Source organism: Cynocephalus volans, chromosome 7 (genome assembly GCF_027409185.1).
Source record: "Cynocephalus volans isolate mCynVol1 chromosome 7, mCynVol1.pri, whole genome shotgun sequence".
Classification (NCBI taxonomy): Eukaryota; Metazoa; Chordata; class Mammalia; order Dermoptera; family Cynocephalidae; genus Cynocephalus; species Cynocephalus volans.
The window spans coordinates 119,290,211-119,315,482 of NC_084466.1; the positions used below are offsets into that span (position 1 = coordinate 119,290,211).

General features: G+C 42.3%; 1 protein-coding gene across 1 annotated transcript; it reads left to right on the plus strand.

Annotated features, from left to right (window-relative positions):
- The first annotated feature begins 3,931 nt into the window (after positions 1–3,931).
- LOC134382159 (interferon-induced protein with tetratricopeptide repeats 1-like) lies at positions 3,932–23,863 on the plus strand. Its single transcript, XM_063102463.1, has 2 exons — positions 3,932–4,158; positions 21,388–23,863. Exons 1-2 carry the CDS (start codon positions 4,154–4,156, stop codon positions 22,745–22,747), a joined length of 1,365 nt encoding a protein of 454 aa, XP_062958533.1. The 5' UTR covers positions 3,932–4,153; the 3' UTR covers positions 22,748–23,863.
- Positions 23,864–25,272: the final 1,409 nt, after the last annotated feature.

Consider the following 25,272-nt stretch of genomic DNA (forward strand, 5'->3'; position numbering starts at 1 on the left):
GGAAGGCTACTTGTGGTTACAATTCCCCACCTGCCATATGCACAGAGGGGTTAAGTCACCACACACATACACATACTCGTAATTGGATAATAATACATACACTGCTAATGACAGCACTCTCTGTGTGCTTACTAGGTAACAGGAGGACTTTAGGTTCTTAGCATTCCTCTTTTAGAGAGTAAGGACACCTCTCTGATGGCATTCTATCTCATAGTCTTCCCAGGACCAAGAGGAAAGAAAAGATGACGCATGTTGATGAACAACTACCTATAAGAAAGAACAATAATTCTCCTCTGGCAAGTTGGCAGGACAGCCCTGTAAGGCTGTTCCAAGTGTGCGCTGGAAGTTTTGCAATCTTGGTGAGGGCTCAAATCTGGAATATCACCTATCGATGCACCTATCAATGCAGGTCACCCTGGCCCTGATTAGATCACTCAGAAGGAGGGACTCTTTCTACTGATGGCTGGATCAGCAGCTGAGGTGCCTGAGATTATGCGACAAAGTTAGAAAGCCTGGAATGGATCATCCACAAATATTCTAGCAGCTCTAGAGCAATGGCAGTCTGTGCGGATGATTTTCCCTGGGCAGTGTCTGCTCTCATCATACCACGGACTGCAGTAGGCAAAGTGGAGCATTTGGGTCAGAAGCTCTTCCTGATTCCATCTCCTTTAGAAGTGGAGGCTATTTTGAGTGAGGAATACTGATTTTATTCACTCCTGATCTCACCCCATGTTCACAACCATCACATTCAAACCCGCACCCACATCCACACAGGCACGTGCACAAGTTTCATTAGACAATATTTCCGGACCACGGTTGGGTGGTAAAAAGAAAGGTTTCTGGAGCTCCTGACCTCAGCAGTCAACCAAGCAGTCCTGCCGTAAAGCAAGAACAAACTCAGTGTCAGGATGGCATCTTCCATAGACTCAGGCCTGCGGAGGATGGCTTGGGAGTGTATGCAGGAATGCACTCAAGAAAAATCCAAGATCTATGGGGAGATTATGAGGTGGAGATGTTGACGGAAATGAGAGGACTCTATGGAGCCAGCAGCTGTATTCTCAGAGGCAATAAATAGTAAGATACTCTGTAAGCCTGAGTATCCTCTACCTCACTTGACAGTTATTCATCTTTTGCGAATTTTGCCTTTCCCTTTATTTTCAAAAGGGAATGTTCTATAGTCTTTTTTGTGATGAGGTTATGGTTAAATATTTTGAGTCAGGATGATGGGATTTATATGAAACTTGCTTTCTGCTATACATTGTCATATATAGCATCAAAGGAAATTTATAAAGGTCCCCTCCAGAATCTTTCTTGGGCCTAAAGGGTAGAAAACATGTCACATATAGAATGTAAGACAATTAGTTGAGAACGCAGAGGCAAATATACTTACATAGGATGTGAGGGCCACTTTTTTTTCACTATTAGAGACAAAATTCTTTTGGCTCCCTTATGTTCTTAGAGGAAGACTAGAACTTCAGCTGCACTATATAAAACAGTAAAATAATGGAAAGACAACTTCTGGTCCCTTCAACCTTTTTATACTGTCTTCTCCATGCGTAGCTGAGAAGGTTATAGACTGACCTGCATCCAGTTCAATCTCATTCCACTTTTCAGTCCATTCTTTGGCCAAGCATGAAGATCATACCAACATGTTTTTTTTTCTTTTGTCTACAGCCTTCTCTCTCAGTAATTCACCTCTTGCGAGCTCAGATTAAAAAAAAAAATCTTTATTACTGTTAGAGGGAGCAGGACTGAGGCCATGTTGGGACCTAAAACTGCCTGGGCTGCAGGAGGTGGGAGGGAGGAGATTTTAAAAGGAACAGTTTTTTGTTTTGTTTTGTTTTGTTTTGTTTTGTTTCACCTCTCTTTCTTCCCATCCCCGACTTTCTATTACTAATAGAAAAACAAAGCAGTTGAGAAGCTAATTGGTACTTTGCAAAACTAACAGTTTTTCTTTGAGACTTGTTCAAAGTAGGCAAATCTATGGAGACAGAAAACAGATTACTGATTGCCTAAGGCTGGGGAGGAAGGGTAAAAGGACTGGGGGATGACAGCTGAGGAATGCAGGGTTTCTTTGTGGGGTAATGAGAACGTTTTAAAATTGATTGTGGTGATGATTGGACAGCTCTGTGAACATACTGAAATCTATTGAATTGTACACTTTAAAGGGGTGAATTGTATGATACATGAATTATATTTCAATACAACTGACAAAAAATGAGAACTCTTCTTCCAAAGGCATATAAAGAAAGCTTTTTTTGTCACCTGTTTTTACCTCTACGTTTCTTTTTATTGTGTTGTGCCATTCTCATTACTAGAATTTTAAATACTGCTATTTTTTTTGTAACTAAACAGATACGTTGGATAAATTCTACATTTTATTTTCCAAATAGAGTAAGGTACAAAAATCTGGTCCCATCTGAATTTACATTTAAATATCTATACCCAAGAACCTTATTCATTGGCAAATTGGCACCAAAAAAAAAGAAAAAAAAAAAGTCCAAGTGCAAAAGAAAATTTAACTCAATACGTCGGTTCAAATCTACATGTGTCCAAGTTTAAGAGTAATATGAATTTCTTAATAATGCAGAATGTTATTTAGTCACCATATGCAACTATTACAAATACTGTGCTAATTCATGAGTACTTCTTGAACTGGGAAAACAAGAAGAAAAACAAGAAAATGGACAGTTGGTACTACTGTATGGGAAAAAATAAGTTTTTATTACATAGGAATCTATTGCATTCTGGCAAGAGGAAGGATTTGACCAATTTAGTTAATTTGCCTTTTCTCTGATCTAAGCACTCTGTCACCAGGACCTTCTAAGCCCTCCAAATCAGAGTATGTCTCTAAAATCAGCACCCTCACATTGCACAAATGTTCACAGTACAATTTGAGCAGAGAAGGCAAGAGAAAGAGACAAGTTTTTCTTGGGCCTGATGTTTAGGGTTGCAAGTCCCACTCTGCCAGGATTAAGCACTGGATTCTGAGTAACAGAGATCCATGTGTTCTTTTAAAAATTTATATTTTTTGTATCTGTGACATGTGGGGCCCTTTAAAGCACAGGGCCAAATGCAGGGACCCTCTTTTACTTGGATCTAAGGGCAGTATTTATACCTTTTATAATATCACAAACATTTATATCTTTTATAAAGGTATGTTACTTTATTACTAACAGGATAACAGATTGTAAAGGAAGACAACCAATTAAAATTACAGACTTTTCCAAGTTGAGGGTTATTTTCACAGGACTTAACAACAATCTCTGAGCTTGACGTATTTTATGAGACTCGACTGTTGGAAATACCATGGACTGGGATAGTTTTGCTACACAAGAGTCTCTGCTTTGTGCAGCTCCAGGATGGAGGCAGCCTTTCTCTTATCTAACTAGCAATTCCTTCCTCATTGAATCAGCCGCGGAGGCTATACTCCTTAGGTTTTTATGGACATTTGCATCATGGCTAGGAAGTAGTATAGAAATCGGGGGGAGGGGGGTTTTCTCAGAGTAACACCCTCCTTTTTCAGAGCTCAAAGCATAAATATATAAATTTATCATCCATCCATCCAACAATAGTACATGTATTACTGTTTCCAAAAGAAAATGATTGTCTTAGATCTCAAAGAGCTAAACTGCCCAGAGATCCCTCCAGGGCTTGGCTTTCGTGGGGGGCAAAAAGGAAATTCAGGCTCAGTGATTTTAAAGCTAGTAGAGTGAACAAAGAGAATTAAATGCGGGTCTCTGATGCAAATTGTCTCCCACAAGTAAAATAAGTGGACGATACTGCTATTTTTTTTTTTTTTTTACAAAATATTTTGAAACAGTCTTTCACATCCTGTGTTCCCAGAAACCACATCAGAATCCCGCCCCCCACCGCCGATGGGTGGTTAGATTTCACATTCTCTCCAACTGCAGTTTCGGAGTCATGGCTTTGAACTCGGTTTCGTTTTCTCCCTCTTGACGATTTGAAATCAGTTTCACTTTCCTCTTCCCTTTCATAAAAGGAGAATGCATCTGCTGATGGATGCATTACCCCACCTTTCCCTCTTATATAGTTCCTTCAGCACTTACGTGAGGCAGACCAGGACGATTTCGGAAGAGCAAATCATCCGGCTCCTCAGCTTTTCGGAACAGCAGAGAAGCAGCTTGCAGTCATGAGGTTAGTGAAATAAAAATGCATAACCACTCCGTGCCGGAGTGCACAGCCTAAGCTGAGCTGCTTCCTGTGCTGGCAAGTTCCTAAATTGTTCTGTTGTTTATGAAATTAACGTGCCTTCGTCATTTTAGCCCTTTATCAGTTGTTTATTTTTGGTTTAGTTGTTTATTGTTGTTTAGTTGTGGTTATTTATGTGGCTTTTACTGGTATACACACTCAGGCTTCCTAAGTTTCTAGAACTATTCATTTGGTGGAGCTGGGATAAGAGGGAGGCTTGGCAGGAGTGGTGAGAGCCACTCAGACACAATGTTTTCTGATTCAAAGTTAAACCTAAGGGAATTACTTCTTTGTTTGTTTTGATGGCTGGCCAGTACAGGGATTCAACCGGGACCTTGGTGTTAGCACCTCACTCTAACCAACTGAGCTAATGGGCCAGCCCAGAATTACTCTTTGCAGGCTCTTCTGCTGTTGTTTTATCTGAAAGGACTAAGTCAAAGGCTTTTTTTTTCTTGTGATTTTGAAAGGAAGTATTTCTTTTCAGTGGATATTGTGAAAGATGGAAGCAGTACTGCAAACCCAACTCATGTAGAGGGAAATTTTGCCCTAAAACATTTATTCACTTCAAGGTGGAAAATGGAAGAAACAATTCTTATTGATGGTCATTTTTTTTTTTTTTTCATTTCTTACATGAAAACAAAATGCAAAGCTTAAAAGTTTATTTGTATTGCTGTGGTAAATGCTGGTGAGCAGTAAAAAATAATTTCTCAAAAACATAATGACCTAATCTCTGATCTATACTGGTCTAATCTCTAATGATGGAAAGCAATAATTGCCTGAAAATGCTGGGGACCAAGTAGGAAAGCACACAAAGGAATCTTTGGGGATGACAGAAATAGTCTATAAGGAGATAGTAGTGGTGGTTATATAGTATAAACATTTGTCAAAACTCATCAAACTATACACCTAAAGTGGGTGTTTTTTATTGTGTGTAAAATATAATCTCAGAAAACTTGATTTTAAAAAATGCATACAGACCTGCTACAGTTCAGACGTTGGATAGAGCCTCAGAGAGAACTAAGAGAAAAAGATGCCTTTTCCACCAAACACCTATGGGGAAGGATTGAGGGGTTGATTGCCTGGAAGGGAGGATCCTATTGAGCACTCAGGGAGGGAAGAAAGGGAAACTGACTGCCCTACTCTCAGCCCCAAAGACTTGTACATGCTCTGCAAGGTCATATTTGGAAATGAGATGAGTAAGAGGTCTTCACTGCCAAGTGCCTCAGGTTGCCTTGTATAATGGGCTCCTGTTCAAGAGTAACATTAATGGTGTCTGCATAGTGGGGTTGACAAGAAAGCCAGGCCTTCCCAGTGTCTTGGTAGCCAGCCTGCCCAAGAGGCTTTGCAGTGTCCTGTGTTTGGGTGTGTTGAGAGCCACTGACCTGAGTAGCTCTGAGGGGGTCTCTCTGGACTTTGGTGGACTGAAGCCCATATCAAGGTGTCCCTATTCTCAGAGGCTGTAGGGACAGAGGCACATTGGGCTACTCCTCCCCAGCATTGCCAAAAATTGCCACAGATGGAAATCACCTGGAGAAACATCTGGCATTTGCCAGCTGATGAGCATTCTCCTCTGCCCCATCCACCAAGGAACTCTGTTGCCTGCTTCACATACTCACAAATCCACTTAAAAGTATACCACTGATGTACCAACAGTCATGGTGGTAAGAGTTTCTGTGTGATCAGTAGTTGGTAGTGCACTCTGCTACGTGTTTTTCATGCGTTATCTCCTATCACCTTTCCAATAGTGCTAAGAAATAAGAGCTATTATTTCTGTTTTTAGCCTTATTTTCTAGATGAGTAAAATGGGACTCAGAAGTGCACATTTGCCCAAGACATTGCATACAGAGCAGGTGTCAGCGCAGCGTCATTAATAGAAGCACCAGACTCTATCCCTGAGCATATTCTCACTCTGTGCACAAAAGCCAAAAGGTGAATGACCTTAACGTTTTCAGCTATGCTTACTTTAAAGAGAGGGTCAGGGACTGGCAAGACCAGACTCTCAGGCTCCCTATCTGGAGTGCAAGCACCACTCTCTGATAGTGACCCATCCCTTAGAGTGCCCCAAGCCACATCTTAGACAAAGGTGAAAGTGGATCTTCTCAGGGCATAGTTTCCTATAATTTGGATGGAGGGAAAAAGGAAATTCATCCCAGGGCATTTTAAGGGTGAGGAAATGAAGCTTAGCAACTCAAGAAATATCCCAGAGCTGGTCAAAGAAATCACCAAAATCCAGGTGTACTGTGGTTTTCCTCCTGCACTGTAGATTGTCTAATTTATTGTTTGACTCACTACGGTATCTTCCACAAGTAAATGGGGAAACTGCTTTTTAAAATACATCTAGAACAGCACTTCTCAAACTGTGGTACAGGCTCTCCTGCCACTGAATTATCAGTTCGTTTGTCAAAATGCAGATTTCTGAGCCCACCCCAATTTCACTGGACCCCTGTAATCTGTGCCTTTTTACAGTCTCTCAAACCACAGAATCAGAATACGTCTGGAGTAGTATTCCCAGCAAGAGTGAGCTCAGCTCCCACCCATTCAGTTTCAGTTTCTCCTCAACAGGAATCTGGGCAGCATTGCATCTGTTTCGTTTTCCTTTTCTCTTTCACAAAAGCACAAACCCAAGCGTTAGCTCCCTGGGTGTAAACCTCTTCAGCATTTGTTTGGGATCAACAAACTGAAAATAAAATCAGCCTGGACCCCGGCTTTTCAGAATTGCAGGGAAAGAGCTATCATGAGGAAACAGTCCCTGCTCCTCTCATAAGAAATGGAAAATGTCTCCCAACTCTTGTTCTGACATACAACTTCCTGAATTAGGCTGTTCCGGTATTTGCTTAGAGATTAACTATGCATTTATCTAATTCGGTCATATATCTGTCTTTCCAATTCATGCATTTTTATTTCTGTGGCTCTTTCTGATTTAGAGTCAGGCAGCCTAGAGACACAGGGGAGCTGGGAAGGGACAGGGGCTTATTGAGAGAGCCTAGGGGGAGCGCATGCTCAGATCCTTCCAGGCAAAACCTGGTCAATGAAGTCTGGGCGTGTAGGAAATTTACTGGAGGTCCTGATCCCTCTCTTGTATTCTATATTTGAAAAGACTAAATCAGGCGTTTGTGGATTTTGTTGTAGTGGTTGTGGTTATTTTAAAAACTTAGCAAATGTGCCAATGATGAATTCAGCACTGCAAATTTCCAATTCATGTTGAGGTTACTTTTACCTTGAAGTTTGTTTTTTCAGAATTGGGGAATGTGTCCTCCTGAGACATCTTCTTACTTACCTGCTACCTTTCCCATGTGGACTGTGAACAGAGAGAAAGTGCTAGTCTCTCAAACTGAGTTCTGCAGATGCCCCGTATCACAGTCAACCTGAATGCAAGTTACCGAGCCCTGCATTCTGAAATCCTGATTGAGCATATCAGAAATAAGGCCCAGGAAAAAAAGTTACATATTTAAAAAGGACTACAGATACTTCATATGCACACTAAAGTTTGAGACCTGCTGACATAATATAAGAAGTGATGTCTTCCTTCAAATTCCCTCTTCCTTAAGTGCATCTAATGCTTCCTACATTGTATGTGTGCAAATGGGAGCAGAGGAAGTCTGAAGTGAGTGGGGGTAGGAGAGGTGGGAAGGATGCTGACCTAAAGCAAGGCTTGTTTAAGAGTTATTTCAGGAATAGGAAACTGGAGATTGGAAATCATTGCCAAAAAGTGAAGTCTTCCTAGAGCCCCGCTACTCACAGTGTGGTTGAGTGCAACATCTCCTGGGAGCTCGTTAGAAAGGCAGCATCCCAGACCTCTTAATCCACATCTAAATTTTGATAAGACCCCAGGTCGTTTGGCATATTAGAGTTTGAGAAGCACTGCTCTGGAGAGTTCCTTAGCTCATGTCTTGAAGTGATGGGCTCCTTAGATGATGTCTTTTCTGATTTACTGACTGGGCATGAGGTCTGCTGGTCCCTTCATGCAGCCAGCTGGAGCATAACTGGTGCATCTGTGGTGCAAGTTGCCTCAGAGGTTTCCTTAGAAACCCCCACTCTTACCATTTCAACAGGGCATCTTTCTGAAAATTTCAAGATTCTGCTGTAGTAATGGCTTTGACTAGGCCCTGCAAGGAGATGTGACATCTACCCGGCATTTGTGTGCAGCACCAATAGGCTGTCATGAGCCCAGTAGGTGAGCAGGAGAAGAAGAGACAGTAAGTAGGTTGATTCTGGGAATTTCCTAAGGACTAGCAGTGTTAGCTTTAACTGCTTTGTTCAGCAAGATCTCATGGCTGAATCCCACCTCCCCCAGGGCCTTCTAGGTGCTGAATATCCAGGTAGATCATATCCCGGCATTCTCCTCCTCATGTTTCACCTGAACCTAGACATTCTCTTTGTCAGGCTGCTGCAGCCATCATCCTGCCTGACTACTTGTATTCTCTTTAAATATCTGAGTTTAATTATTGTTAACTAGTTTATTTATACATATAAAGAGTATTTAGAGCAACTTTCAAAAACACATATGAGATAAATTAACAAGTGAGGAAACCTTGGCAAATGGAATATTTGCTTTTAGAAGGGCAATAGTATTTTAATGCAAACCTCCTGAACTCTGGCTCTGGGGTTTATGTTTCTTCTTATCCAGAGCTCAGGACTCCCAGTCCAATATTTTGCTTCAAATCTTATTTCAAAGAGAAATCAGGTATCAAATACTTTATCAAATTGGAGACCCTAAAGAGGAAGGCTTAGGAAAAATCAATGGACCTGAATTTCGATTTTCAATAGGTTTTATAATCATGAAGCCACATTCATAATTGGCCATCTTCCTGAATAAATTGTTCAAAGTTCAGCCAGCTCTGGCACTGATGAAGTGGTGGTTTGGATGGAATTTCCCCGAGAGCTTCATACTCAGGTTTCTCTCACAGGTCCACACACACACGTAAAGAGGATATCTGGATATGGATGGCTACTTCCCCTGCTCACTCTCACTGCCTTGGGTTGCTTCTGTGCCTCTCACTATAAAGCATATCATGTGCAATCATATTGGGTCAGAAATAGTTTAGATCCGCCTTACTGGAGAGAGATACAGGAAGGCAGTTGCGTCAGTGGTGTGTGGGCCAGTGCTGATCTAAAGGAAATTGCGAATAAAAGTCAGTGGTTCCTCACAGAGCCAAATGTGTTTAGTTTAAAGAACTTCCCTTTATTCTGAGATTATATCTTTCTTTTTCAGCAGTAATAGAAATGCTTCCTCTTTCTCTTTTCTGCCTTTCAAAATAAAATGTTGGTAAGAATAAGTAGTTGGTGAATTTTTGGATGGATTTTCTCCCCATGTCATTGTATTCCCAAATAAGTCAGCAGCCCTGTTTGGTTCATAGCTATTTTTCTGAAATTGTGCTGGTCTGTGAAATCCAAAAATATGGACAACACTGGTTTAATGACTTTTTGAAGTTCTTTTCGATCTATGGTGCCAGGACTTTACCGGTAGGAAAGGAGGAGCACAAACTCGGACTCAGGAGAACATGCCATGCCCACACCCCAGGCAAATATAGATGTGGACTTTGAGAACTGTTGCACCTTATTTAACTAAACAAAGCAAGCAATCTCCCTTTGTATCTTCCAACCACAAAGCACAAGTTTGTTAATTTTGTTTGTTTGTGTCTTAAGACACAGTTATTCTCTCTAGGTATGTGGCCTGTGTGGTGAGGAGACTTCTTTAATCAGACTCAAGCTGAGCCCCCTCGGGTCTGTGTGTGAGTGCGGTGGAGAGGACTAAGGGAAGAGTACTAAGTCACTTAGCACATTGACAAACATGCCTGGGCTTTCATTTCTTTACATCCTCCTTCTAACCAGACTGTGAGCTCTTGGAAGGCAGAGAGGGCTGGGATAACTTTTACTTTTCTTAGTATCCCTAACAACTAATAGTGGCAAAAAGAGGTAGCCCAGTAAAGGGTCATGGATGGCTAAATAAACCTTATCCAGAAAGTGCGAGTACTGAGACCTGACTTGGGAATTGAATGAGTTCTTCTCACTGCAGCTGCCTCCTCTCCTCCATGCTCCCTCACCTTCTGCTTGTCAGCTTACACAGTATAAGTCCATGCTTTGTAGGTGTCTGCACAGACCACAGCTATAGAAAGGGGAATCTAGGAAGCAAAAGGGAAGTACCCCTTCTCCTGTCTAGGAAGACTTAGGTGTGTGTATTAGTCAGAGAAACAGAACCAATAGGTGATAGATAGATCCAGATAGATACACATAGATATTTATTATGAGGAATTGGTTCATGTGATTATGGAGGCTGGGAGGTTCAACAATCTGCTGTCTGCAAGCTGGAGACCCAGGAAAGTCAGTGGTATAGTTCCAGTCCAAGTCCGAAAGCCTAAAAACCAGGGGAGTTGATGAAGGTTCCGGTCCAAGTCCCAGTCCAAGGGCAGGAGATGACTGATGTTTCAGCTCAAGCAGTCAGGCAGAGAGAGACTGCTCCCTTCCTCTGCCTTTTTGTTCTATTCGGGCCCTCAACAGATTGGATGATGCCCACCTACACTCGGAGAGCAATCAGTTCTACTCAGTCTACCAATTGAAATGCTAATCTCTTCCAGAAACACCCCACATACACACCCAGAAATAATGTTTAACCAGATGTCTGGGCATCCCATGGCGCAGTCAAATTGACATATAAAATTAGCCATTACAGGGTGCAATGCTTGGAAGGTGCACATCACAGTGACCGTCTTTACTTTCTCCACAGTGAGGTCACCAAGAATTCTCTGGAGAAAATCCTTCCACAGCTGAAATGCCATTTCACCTGGAATTTATTCAAGGAAGATAGTATCTCACATGATCTAGAAGATAGAGTATATAACCAGATTGAATTTTTAAACCCTGAGTTTAAAGCTACAATGTACAATTTGTTGGCCTACATAAAGCACTGCAAAGGCCACAATGAAGCAGCCCTGGAATGCTTACAGCAAGCTGAAGAGTTAATCCAGCAAGAGCACACTGGCCAACCAGAAATCAGAAGTCTGGTCACCTGGGGAAACTTTGCCTGGGTCTACTATCACATGGACCGACTCTCAGAAGCTCAGATTTATGTAGACAAGGTGAAACAAGCCTGCAAGAAGTTTTCAAATCCTTACAGTATCGAGTGTCCAGAGCTTGACTGTGAGGAAGGGTGGACACGACTAAAGTGTGGAAGAAATGAAAGGGCAAAGGTGTGTTTCCAGAAGGCCCTGGAAGAGAAACCCAACAACCCAGAGTTCTCCTCTGGACTGGCAATTGCGATGTATTGTCTGGATGAAAATCCACAGAAACAATTCCCTGTCAATGCTCTGAAGCAAGCCATTGAGCTGGATCCCGATAACCAATATGTCAAGGTTCTCTTGGCCCTGAAACTGCAGAAGACGAATAAAGAAGCTGAAGCGGAGCAATTGCTTGAAGAGGTCCTGGAGAAGGCTCCTTGCCAAACAGATGTCCTTCGTAGTGCAGCCAAATTTTACCGAAAAAAAGGTGACCTAGACAAAGCTATTGAACTGTTAAACAGGGCACTGAAGTTCGTACCATACAATAGCTTCCTCTGTCACCAGATCGAGTGGTTCTGCAAGGCAAAAAACAAACAAATACATAAGAGAGAAGAATCTGAAGCTATTGGAAATAGAGAGAAATATGCTATGGAACATTCAAATGAAGTGATTGTGGAGGGACTGGATCCTGGGAATGCACACTCCGATCTCACTGAGTGCCTAGAAGCACAAGCACGTTGTCCGACAGCACTCAGTAAGGAGCTGCCTGACACTGAGAGGCAGCGACTCCGTCAGAGCTCTTGCAACCTCCAGGAGTATCACGAGAAGTCAGAAGACACTGCTGCCCAGCATCATTTAGAGGATTTGTCTGTAAGCAAAACACCAACTGAGAAAGAAGAGATGAAATGCCAATTACAAAACCTCAGCGAAAATCTTCCACAAAATGCATCCAATTCTTGGTATCTCCGAGGATTGAATCACAAGCTGAATGGAGATCTGCTGCAGGCAACTGCCTGTTATGAGCGGCAACTGGGCAACCTGCTCAGGAATACCCCTTCAGGCATAGGCAGCTTGTTTCTCTCCACACCTGAGCATGAAGAGGGCAGTGAGGAAATGGTCCAGGGCACAGGCAGCCCCACTCCCAGAGGGCTCCCCAGCCCCTAAGGGAGACAAAGAAGAGGGAAAGAAATGGAGCATCAGAAGACCTGGAATGGTGTTGTGAGGGAGAGAAGGGTGGGTAAGTTTCTCTATTAACCTTTTTACCTGGTGGCACAGCACAACTCTGGCCGGGAAGTTGAAGCTTACCTGAAAGCCATCCTGGGCTGAGGCAGTGTCATGATAGGCAGGTACACACACAAAAATTATAACCATAGAGGACATGCATGACACCCTAGAAACAGTATTACAATTGTTCAGGCACCCCAAGCCGGACTTACTTTAGTCTGATTGCACAGGTTAACAGTGCCCCTTCCCCAGTATGGCCATCCACTGTCGGGCCTCTCACCCTAGTGCTTCCAGTCCAGTCTGAAAAATTCAGTCCAGCCTTTGGTTTCAGAGGGACTGTTTGAAGACAGTCAGTTTCAAATACTTTTACTTGTCCCTGACACCAGTCCATCTGCCTCAGGAGTGAAGATGACATCTGAGGTTTTCTGGGTGAAAAGTTCTGGAGCTGGTCCCACCTCTACACCCCGTGCTAGCTGGTATGCTCATAGGCTCAGCAAGCTGAATTCAATGCACTAGTAGATGCTTGGAAAGGCAGCATGAAGAGGTTTTCTTCAGAGAGGCGGGAAGGCTTCCAGGAGCAATTCTGAAAAGCAAAGATTATTAATGCCCTACTCTTCCTCCTCCCCCGTCTCCCCAAAGGCTGGGCTTTTATTTTTCTTTTTACTGTTGCAAAATCAGAGTGTCCCATTCAACAATCATAACTTGACATTTTTTCAATTTTCCCCTACTCTCACACAGGCTGGAAAGCCTATATACAAGAGGGACAAAAGAGTTTTTACAGAAAAAACATTTTTATGCAACTTAAGGATAATGAGACATCATGTCCAGGGGGTGGCCAGGACAAAATCTTATGTTTTCTTTTTTTTTTTTTTTTTCTTTAAATTTTTATTTTGTCGATATACAATGTGGTTGGTTATTGTGGTCCATTACCGAAACCTCCCTCTCCTCCCTCTCCTCCCTCCCTCCCAACAATGTCCTTTCTGTTTGCTTGTCGTATCAACTTCAAGGAATTGTAGTTGTTATATCTTCTTCCCCTCCCCCCACCGGTTTTTGTGTGTGTGTGTGTGTATGTGTGTGAATTTATATATTTATTTTTAGCTCCCACCAATAAGTGAGAACATGTGGTATTTCTCTTTCTGTGCCTGACTCGTTTCACTTAATATAATTCTCTTAACGTCCATCCATGTTGTTGCAAATGGCAGTATTTCATTCGTTTTTATAGCTGAGTAGTATTCCATTGTGTAGATGTACCACATTTCCTGTATCCACTCATCTGATGATGGACATTTGGGCTGGTTCAAAATCTTACGTTTTCAAAAATTTTTAAACTGGGTTTACCTAACTCCCCACCCCTTTCACCCTGATCATTTGTACAGTGAGCTTAGAAAAGAACGATCCTTTGCTGGGGTCAGCTGCATTTAGTAATCACGCTACCCTACCAAGATGAGGATGTAGAGTCAGGCTATCAGATTCGCAAACTGCAACTAATTAGGAAAGCAGAAAACAGCAAATCAATAGCAGCAAGATATCCTTGAGAGATGTTGAGAGTATAATCTATCAGGAGTGGGTGGAGGAGTCACACTCCCTGTGATGTGTCCTCCCCCAACTAGCACTTTCCACAGGGACCACAATTCAGGAGTGCTGTTAGCCTCTGTATCATGAGTTCAGAGTATGCCATCCCAAAATATGCAACTTTGACATAAGGTTTATTTTGAGAAATTGAGAAAAAGCAGACACAGGACAAGCTCTCTACGCCCCACCCCCCACCCCTGCCACCATCTGCCTACAAGCAGAACAAATTCCTTTGTGAAAGTGTCCCCGGCCCCTACCTCCCATACAAGAAAGAGGTTAACAACCTCATCGCTGAAGACAAGACGGTGCCAAGAGTCTACACAAACAAAGCTATACTAACCAGCCCTCATCTACAATTCACTTCCCCAAATATTACACATATTAGCCACCCCTAGAAACTCAAAGTCTCTTTCCTTTGTCTTGTCACTTCTCTACAAATTTATTGTTATTTTGTTAAGATGCTGTACAAGCCCAAGTTCTAACCACCTCTTTGAGTTGCTCATCACCAAGTACACCCATATGTGTGCATGATGCACACGTTAATAAACTCCTGTTTGTTTTTCTCTTGTTAATCTGTCTTTGCCAGTCTAATTTTCCAGGCCCCAGCCATTGATCCTAAGAAGGGTACAGGAAAAAGATTTTTTCTCCTCTACAAACAGAAATACAGAGCTGATTAGCAGCTGGATTTCAGATGGTCTAATTAGAGAAAAGCCCTTTCCTGTGGGCATTTGCACGTGACCCAGACAGTCCAGTCAACATCCATGATGTTTTGATAATTTAAATTTACAAAGATTTTAGAATCTGAGTTCTGTTCAATGAACCTATGCCTGCTTTCAATTCAGCGTAGCTCCAGCTAAGGCTGAAACAACCTAATGGCAGACAGCCCCAGGTTTCAGCTTAGAGTCAGGTTCAGGCAATTACAATCTGTGAATTCTGGATTCCGAAGGAACCAGGGACAAAGAATAAACATATATTTGTGTTATACCACAGCAGTCATACTCCTATGTGTAAACAACATTACCAGGCAATTCTCCCCTAAATGTAAAGCCCCTCACTTGCCTAAGAAGCACCAAAAAGACACAGGACTAACCTGGATGAGCCTCTCAGCTGGATCCAAGCACTGCTTAGCAACTGTGTCTCACAGAAACCACAAAGTAAAGCTCTTGGTGCTCCTGCACATTTGTTTCTAGCATATTTTGTAATTCTAGTAGTTTCCTGGCAAATTCCCAGGCAGACCTCTCCTAAGAAATGCAAGCTTTTTAACTCTTGTATGTAAACTGAGGCTTACATCTAAATGGAAAATAAAGCTGTCTTCACAGCAGAAGTCATTTTATCTGTGTCATAATTCTAACCCAGTGAACACCTCACAGGAGACGCTCACAGAATTGCAAACCAGACAAACCCAGCCTGGAGTCTGAGAGGAGCCGGGTGGGAAAGGATAATGGTGGCGAGTGAGTTTTGATCTATTCAGACCAAAATGGATCACTTGAAGGCAGGTAGTGGAAGAAAATAGTTTTAAAGATAGCAATGTTTGATTTTTGTTTGAAAATATCACAGGTTTGGGGTTTTATTGTGCAAAATAGGATTTCTCTTAATTAGGTGTTAGGAAATATGAAACATAAGCAGGGTTAAGAAACATTTTATCCAAAAGGAATACATTCCTTTCTTTCCTGCTTTGTCTTGTGCTGTTAAGTAGCAGAAAATACTTTCTCCTCAAAAGTATACTGGCCTGCTAGAGCCTCTCCATCTGATACAGTAACAGAAGAGGGGAACTGAAAGGAGGGCCCCATTTGCAGGATGCCTTTTCCACCCTACACCTGTAACTGCCTGCTGTGGGGAGGGTTGCAGCAATGATGGAGGTTGGAGGCTGCTTCCTATTAGCTCCTCCAAAAGGTGAGAAGAAGAGGAGCTGGCAGCCTAGGCCACAGTCCCAGGGATTCCCATTGCATGCCCTGCAGGGCAGTGTTTGAGCTTGGGATACTGGAGAGAGATATTCATTGCCAGGAGGCTCCAATTTTCATTTACCAGTTTCCTGGCCATGAAATCATGTTAATCCTACCTCTACTTATGGGGTCAGCCAGAAAGCCATGCCCTACTCAGGGTGCTGAAAGCCAGTATTCCCAGTAGGTTTTTCAGTGGTATGCTCGGGTGTCCAGAGCCTACTGACCCAAGGAGGCCTGGAGGGGGCTGTCTAGATAATGCTGGACTGAAGCCCACATCAAGCTGCCCCTGTTCCCAGAGGCTCAAGACCACGGGCAGGTTGGGCTGCTCCTTCCCAGCAGTGCTAAAAATTGCCCAAAGGGAAAATCACCTGGGAAAACACCTGGCACCTGCTGGCTGATGGGAGTCCTCCTCTGCCCCATCCACTGAGGGCCTGAGATTCTCTCTCTCTCTCTCTCTCTCTCTCTCTCTATCTCTCTCTCTCACACACACACAATGATAATACCGACACTAACACCAACAGCTATTTTCTATGTTCTGCTTGGTAATTAGCTCAATCTGCCTTGCTCTTTCATCGCATCACCTCAGATGCTCACTATAGTTCCATAAGTAGAAACTATTATAACTATTATTATTATTATTGTCATTTTGCAAATGTACTATGTGGAAATTGGAGTTAATTGCTTAAAATCACACAGATAGTAAGTGGCAGAATTGGGTCATTAACCTATTGCTTCCTAATCAGAAAGAAATGTAAGAATGAACTATCTTACCGCTCTTTCCCTACTCAGTTTTGAAAAGGAATTGGAACCTGCAGGATTTTGTGCTTAGCATCCTATTTAGGGATGAAGGACGGCTCTTTGATAACATTTCACCCCATTGTGTACCTACGGCTCACAATCTAGAAGGCAAAAGATGGCACATGTCAGGGAGGATGTACCTATGATCAACACAAAAGAAAATCTCTCCTGCTTGTTGTAAAGGCAGCCAAACATTACTGTTTAGATTATTCACTGGCCAAACGGGCAAAGGATGGGAATAAACTGCAGTCCATGTTTGGCTTACTGGGGTCAGTGTCCTGATGAGGACCACATATACTCATACAGAAGGGCCCGCTTTTCTAATTTGCACAAGCACCGTACAAACTAGAGGTGGCACATTCGTGAGGCTGAAAGTGATCATTTAAAAAGAATTGTATTAGTTCACTTTCAATCAAAAGTGGGGATTCTCTAAGTTGTGGCAGTCAATCAAATGATCTTTCCCTACTTCAATATTTGCCCTCTGTATTAACTTCCTGGAGCTGCCGTAACATAGTACCACAAACTGGGTGGCTTAAAACAACAAGAATTTGTTTTCTGTCAGTTTTGGAAGTTAGTAGTCTGAAATCAAGCTGTAAGCAGGGCAATGCACGCTTTGAGACTTAGTAGAATCCTTCTTGGCCTCTGCTTAGCTGCCAGTCTCAGCCTCCGTCTTCACATGACATTTTCCCTGGGTGTCTTTACATCATCTTCCCTGTGTGTCTGTCTCTGTGTCTCTTTTCTTCTTTTCATAGGAACATCAGTCATATTGGATTAGGGCCCACCCAATGACCTCATCTTAACTTGATTATATCTGCAAAGACCCTATTTCCAAACATGATCACATTCACAGGTACTAGGAATTAGGACTTCAGAGCATCTTTTTGGTTGACACATTTCAACCAATAACACCTTCTAATATGCCATGGATAGGTTTGAGGGTAAAAGAGTAGTTGGATCAAAAGCAACTCCTAATTAATTCCCCTTTGGGGTGTTGCTAACTCTAAGGTACAGTTCTTTTTGGGGAAAAGAGTGCCTAATATTGACTTTATTCAGCAAAGTAACTTTGCTCCACTCCACTTTCTTGCTTTATTGGGAGAATAAAACCAGAAATGTTTATATCACTATTTCCTCCTTGGGGAAATGAGCAGTTATTTCCACATTTCAACGGACCAAATTGGAGACATAGAGAAAGGTAAGAGAGGGCTCCTCCTTGCCCCAGGTTTATTTCTCTTGATAGCATTATTGGTTTTTCATGCCTGTGATCTGCTGTGGCAATTGCAGCATCGTGAGGATGAAAAGTTTCATGCAGCACCGAGAAGTTCTTGAACTAATCTAAGTCATAGGCATATTTAATCCCTTTCAGCTGGCATTCAAACCAGACAAAATGAATTTGCTGACATCATGATGTTGATAATTTTTTTCTAAGGCTTTATGACCTAGTGTGGTCTCTCCTGTCTCTGTGAACACATGAAACCCAGAGAGGCCAGAGGTAACTGAAGCAGGATGCTGCAGTGGCAGCACCAAGAACCTGACAATATGGAATGATGTCATAATGCTGAACTTTATCTGAGCCCTATGCTCCTGAAAAACAGCTATGGGAAACCCTCTTCTCCCCCCCCCTTACACACACACACACACACACACACACACACACACACACACACACACACACACTTGTATGTCTGGGAAACGGTTTACTGCAAAGTACTACTGTTATGGTCTGAGTGTTTCTGCCCCAACCCCCAACGCAAAATTCATATATTGAAATCCCAAGGCCCAAAGTGATGGCATTAGGAGTTGATTAGGTCCTGAGGGCAGATCCTCATGGATGGTATTAGTGCCCTTTTAAAAGAGGCAGGAGAGAGAGATCCCTCAGCCTTTTCACCATGTGAGGACACAGCAAGATGTCACGTACAAACCAGGAAAGCAGGCCCTTACCAGACACTGCATCTGCTCGCACCTTGATCTTGGACTTCTTAGCCTCCATAAGTCTGAAAAATAAATTTCTTTTGTTTATAAGCTATCCAGTTGATGGTATTTTGTTATAATAACTGAACAGACAACACAACCACCCTTTCCCATATGACATATATAAGACTCATAGATGGCCCGCTTGTTTACCTATGACAAGTCTACACAGACTCTGTATTAGTCCATTTTCTATCTTATAAAGGAATACCTGAAAATTGAAAATTTATAAAGAAACAAAATATATTTCTTAAGGTTTTGGAGGTTGGGAAGTCCACAGCCCAAGGGGCACATCTGGTGAATCTTCTGGGTGGGGACTCACTACAGTCTTGGGGCAACACAGGCCATCACATGGTAAGAATGACAAGATTTCTCTCATGTACTCTCCTTATAAAGCCACCAGTCCATACCCACAACAACCCATTAAACCTTTACTCCATGAATGGATTAACCCATTCATGACAGCATAGTTCCCAGGATCCAATCACCTCTGATAGGCCCCACCTTTCAAATACAATAATCAGATTTCCCACCCTCTAACGCTGTTACAATAGGAGCAGTCAAGTTTCCAGTTCGTGACCTTTTGGGGAACATTCAATCCATAGTACCCTCCAAGTTCCCAATCTATATCTCATAAATCATTAGCTGAGCTGCTTGTTCCCATTGATTAAACAAACAAAATTCCTGTAAATTTAATTTGACCAAACTTGTCTCCTTCCCACAGGACCCTGAAATTTGACTGGTCATTAAGGTTAAACAAGCACTGGGACACCAAACAATCCCTCTCGAAAACTGGCGACCACAGGAAAGATCCTTCTTGCTCGACTGTTGGATCTCATCACCCACTCACCCCACTTCCCCACTCCGTCCTTTCTAGGCTTATTTACTGCTCCCTGTAAAAGAAAAGCCTTTTTCTGACTAATCTTTGAGATGCCTGCAGATCTTATGATCAGAGCAGTCTCCAGATTGCAACTCTCCTCCTCCCCCCATTGCAATCATCTTTTTTTTTCCCCCTTGATAAACTTTAGTTATGAGAGCAATTTTAGGTTTACAAGAAAAAAAAATGCATCAAAAGTACAGTGTGGGGCCGACCCTGTGGCTCACTCGGGAGAGTGCGGGGCTGGGAGCGCAGCAGCGCTCCCGCCACGGGTTCGGATCCTATATAGGGATGGCCGGTGCACTCACCGGCTGAGCACAGTGCAGGCAACACCAAGCCAAGCGTTGCGATCCCCTTACTGGTCACAAAAAAGAAAACAAAAAACAAAAAACAGAAAGAAAAAAAAATACAGCATGCCCATATACCTCCCTCCAACTCCCACCTCTTCGACAGTTTCCCCTATTATTAACATCATGCATTCGTGTGATAGCAAGGATACTCTACAAAGTTCATGGAAAGATTTGCATTCTCTTTTAATTCTATTTTTCCATGAACTTTGTGAAGTACCCTTGTATTTGTTGCAGCTGATGAACAAATACTGACACACTGTTACTAACTAAAGTCTATAGTTTACATTAAGGTTCATTCTTGGTACAATTCTATGGCTTTTAACAAATGCACAACATCATGTACCCACCATTACAGTGTCATACAGGAGAGTTTAATTGCCCTAAAAATGCCCTGTGCTCACCCTATTCATCCCTTCCCTCTTACCTAAGCCCTGGCATCTACTGATCTTTTTACTGTTTCTATAGTTTGACCCTTTCCAGAATGTCATATATTTAAAATCATACAATATGTAGCTTTTTCAGACTGGCTTCTTTCACTTAGCATTATGCATTTAGGGTAACTCCAAGTTTTTTTGTGGCATCATTGCTCATTTCTTTTTGTTGATAAATAATATTCCATTGACTGGGTGTATCACAAGTTCATTCATTCACTGAAGGACATATTGGCTTCTCCCAATTTGGTAGTTATGAATAAAGCTGCTATAAAAACATTCAAATGCAGGTTTTTGTGTGGGCATAAATTTTCAACTCATTTGGGTAAACATCTATGAGCACAATGGCTGAACTGTATGATAAGCCTACACTTAGCTTTTACGAAACTGGCACACTTTTCTTATAATGTGCCCCCATTTTGCATTCTCACCAGCAATTGAAGGAAAGCTCCTGTTGCTTCACATACTGGCCAGGATTGGGTGTTGTCAGTGTTTTGGATTTTAGCCATTCTAATAGGTGTGTAGTGGTGTCTCATTCTTGTTTTAATTTGCAATCACCTAGTGATGTATGATGCTGAGCATGTTTTCATATGCTCATTTGCCATTTAGATATCTTTTTATACACATTATTGCAATTATTGTTCTGAACACTGCTATCTGAGTAAAGGATTTTATTTTACTTTCATGTATTCCTTCTAGAACATGTTTTCTTTCTTTAAGTAGAACTGAGATTCTGAACTATATCATTTTCCTGTCTCCTGAAAAAACATTTTTAAAAATTTCTTGAGAGGCAAGTCTAATGTTATGAAATTCCTTCAACTTTTCCTTGTCTCCTCCACACTGAAGAATAATTTCTCTGTATGCAGTGAACATTATTCAGTAATCTTTTCTATAAAGCCTTTCTTTAGCTAAGTCTAGATTTGTTTTATTTGACAATGATTATACCTATATGTTCATTAGATGTCATTTCATTTCCATCAGAAAATCATGAAAATAACTTCTTGTTTGTTTCTACAGTAAGAATGCTGAAGATCGTCAGGTCAAGGATAGCCTGGCTCAATTGAGATGTCACTTTACATGGAAGTTTCTAATTGAAAACTCTGAAATACCTGATTTAGAAAACAGGGTCTTGGATGAGATTGAGTTCCTAGACACCAAGTACAATGTGGGAATACACAACATGCTGGCCTATGTGAAGCACCTGAAAGGCCAGAATGAGAAAGCCTTGGAGAGCTTGAAAGAAGCCGAAGACTTAATCCAGCGAGATCATGCCAACCAATCGGACATGAGAAGCCTGGTGACCTGGGGCAACTATGCCTGGGTGTGCTACCACCTGGGAAGACTGGCAGAAGCCCAGACATACCTGGACAAGGTGGAGAGCACTTGTGAGAAGTTGGCAAGTCCCTTCCGCTATAGAATGGAGTGTCCTGAGATGGACTGTGAGGAAGGATGGGCCTTGCTGAAGTGTGGAGGACAGAATTATGAACGGGCCAAGGCCTGCTTTGAAAAAGCTCTGGAAGCAGACCCTGAAAACGCTGAATTCAGCATCGGGTATGCAATTACCACCTATCATCTGGATGGCTTTAATGCAGCAAAAAAACGCACGGAGGGGTTTTCTTTGCACCCCCTAAGGCAGGCCATCAGGCTAAATCCAGAAGATGCATATATTAAGGTTCTCCTTGCACTGAAGCTTCAGGAAGTAGGACAAGAAGCTGAAGGAGAAAAGTACATTGAGGAAGCTCTGACCAACAAGTCCTCACAGACTTATGTCTTTCGATATGCAGCCAAGTTTTACCGAAAAAAAGGCTCTCTGGATAAAGCTCTGCAGCTCTTAAAAACGGCCTTGCAGGCAACACCTGACTCCGTCTTCCTGCATCACCAGATAGGGTGTTGCTACAGACAACAAATGATCGAAATGAAGGAAGCTGCAAAGTTGCAGCCTAGCAGAGAGGATGAAGAAAATGCAGACAGAATGATGAGATTAGCCATATATCATTTTGAACTTGCTATACAGAAAAAGCCCACATTTACAATAGCGTATATGGATTTAGCCAACATGTATAGAGAGCAAGGTGAACATCAAAAGGTTGAGGACACGTACCAGAAAGCACTCACCCTACATGATGGTGATAAGAGCCGATTGCAGGAGGTCCATTATCGTTATGGCTGCTTTCTGCAATGTCACAAGCAATCTGAAAATGATGCAATTACCTACTATTTAAAAGCACTATACATAGAACCACAGTCAAATGCTAGACAAAAAATTCTCAGTGCTTTAGAGAACTTGGTTAACTGGCGAGTTGATCAGAATAAAACTGATGTGGAGAGTTTAAATCTGCTTGCGCTCGTGCACAGATTGAAAGAGGGAAGAGAGTGAAGCTCTGATGTCCTAGGAGAGACCCTGCACCTGGATGCTGGCCTGAGGCCTGTCTTTAGAAATATTAAATGTTAACATATCTAAATCTACCATCATACAAATCTTTCCTCATTAGTGTCTTCAAGAAGGTGTGACAGGAAAGATCACACAATAGTTGGGTGGCACATTGCACTGTCGCCTCAACTCCCACTTTTTGGCCAATGGACAGCATCCTTCTGAAGGGGAGAAAAACACAAATAATTTCTTTACTCAACCTTCATAAATTCTTAGCTGGAACACCTCTCTAAAAAAGAGATTTATAACAAGAGAAAAGAAGAATTTTTATTTTTAATGCATTCTTTAACCATCAGGCAGGAGAGGCTCAGTTCAAAATCTCTCTCTCTCATGCCAGTGGCTTGGGACTCTGTCTTAGTATTAACAAATAGCCATAGCTCTTAGAAGTGACACTACACACACACACACGCACGCACGCATGCACGCACACACACAGAGGAGTTTTGGGCTTCCATAAGGCAGCAGGAAAATGAAGAAAAATAAGTTATATGAGAAGAGTAAAGTTTACTCATAGATTCTCCTAGACCAGCTGGCACCAGACTCTGAGCTGATAAGAGCTCAGCCTTATGAGAATAATATGTGTGCTGAGCCGTGTTCTTTTTAGCCCATCTAAGTTAGGATGCTAGACTGCAGTTGCAACCCTCTGAACTCCCTTTGGTGGACAACTCCTCCTGAAGTCCCATGTGCTTGGGAGAAATCTGAAAAATACCCATATGCTTTGAGACATCAGGCTATGCATTATCTTACACCTAGCTTGGGGGAGGAAATTCTCTCTAAAATGTATACAGATGCTTCCAGGTGAATTAAAACTTTATTTGAAAAAATAAACTGAGAATCATTGGATTGAGAATCATCAGTCTAGACAAAGCCTCTTATTTAACCCTTGAAGAACTGAGGCTCATGTACATCAATGGTCTTATTAACATCAACCGGTTAGTATGTCAGTTACAGAACTTATCCTGGAATCTGGTTCAAGTAGGAACCTGTTCAGCGAGAATACATTTCCTTGTCCAGTTTCCATTGTTTTTTCGTACTAATAAACTTATACACATTTGGTCAGCTGTTTTTTTCCTCCTGAAGGCTGCTTTATCCTGTGTGTCATGGGTCTGTATATCTAAAGGACATATATTGCAACTAACACAATGTTGCCCCTTATTGCCCAATTCTAGAAGGGCAGGTGAGGCCCACTGGGGGGCACCACTAAGGATGCCTGAGGGAGATTCTGGATGAACTGGGACTAAGGATGTTTGCTAAAGGAGAGACTAAAGGCAGCACCTAATCTTACCTGCTAAGCAACTGAATTAGGAACTCGGCACAAGGCTTTTCTACGTCCAAAGGAACCGTTGTAGCTCAAGGGAATTTCTTGAACCTTCCAACATGTTTGGACAAATGCGTATGCTGGGAGAGTATGGTGCTACTGTACAATATTTTATAGTGGTAGGTGTAGAGGCTCTTTAAACACATATATATGCACCAGCACAGGTACCTGATCAGCCAACTCATACACAGGAAAAGGGTATAATCAAGCTCCATACCTCTGGCTCTCTGAGTCTAATCTGTCCTCAGGTGGTCCCTGGAAAAGTAAGGGGCTAGATCTCACCTACAGGGCAGTCAATAACTGACGACCTTCACAGATGCAACTGACAAGACACCTAAAACAAACTCATTCTTGATAAGACAGTAAAGATGCATCGCACATACTGGGGCCCCTATCGCATAAATCTTCCTGTTTTCGGAGTACCAATTTGGTAGTCAGCTGGCAAATTCACAGTCACACATGCCCTCTCATTGGCTTTTGCACAATTACCATGACTTGATATATAAGAACTGTTTGGTGGTCCTGGGACTGAGCCTTCCCCCTAGGGTGTGCAGCCAGCACTATTGCACACTGCAGGAGTGGCCACGGAGCCCCTCCTGGGCTACGCCTGCTCTCAGAGTAGACAGTCCTGGGAGTGTTCTCTGAGTAGAGGAACTAACAGGACTATGATTCGGCCAACATTTCAGGTTAAAGCACAAGAGTTAGTCCAAGAAATTTTTTATGAACCTCCGAAAGAGGTAAATATCCCTTTCTCTGTGTTTGCAAAGCAATCACTGGGTACTGCTTTTGTTGAAATCAGACTAAGTGCTGATGAATCTGTCTCTGTTGCTAGATGGCAAGTCACTTGAGAAGAGTCTCAACAGAGAACAGGGCATGTTACTAACGATCACGCAAAGTCTTCTGATTTTTGAAATGGATATGGAACTCACTGCAACGAAGGCCTTGGGTGTGCCCACAATGTGTTTGGACCACCGCTTCCTTAGACATCTATGGGCTCCCCAAATCCATGGGAAGGATATAGGTACTGCAACTTTTTTTTTTGGCCCAACTTTGGATCCTAAATTTCAATTACAACTAGAAAATATCTTCTCTTCTTCTCATTCCCTTATAGACATGGAATCTCCTACTCCCAGGATATTTCAGACAAATCTAA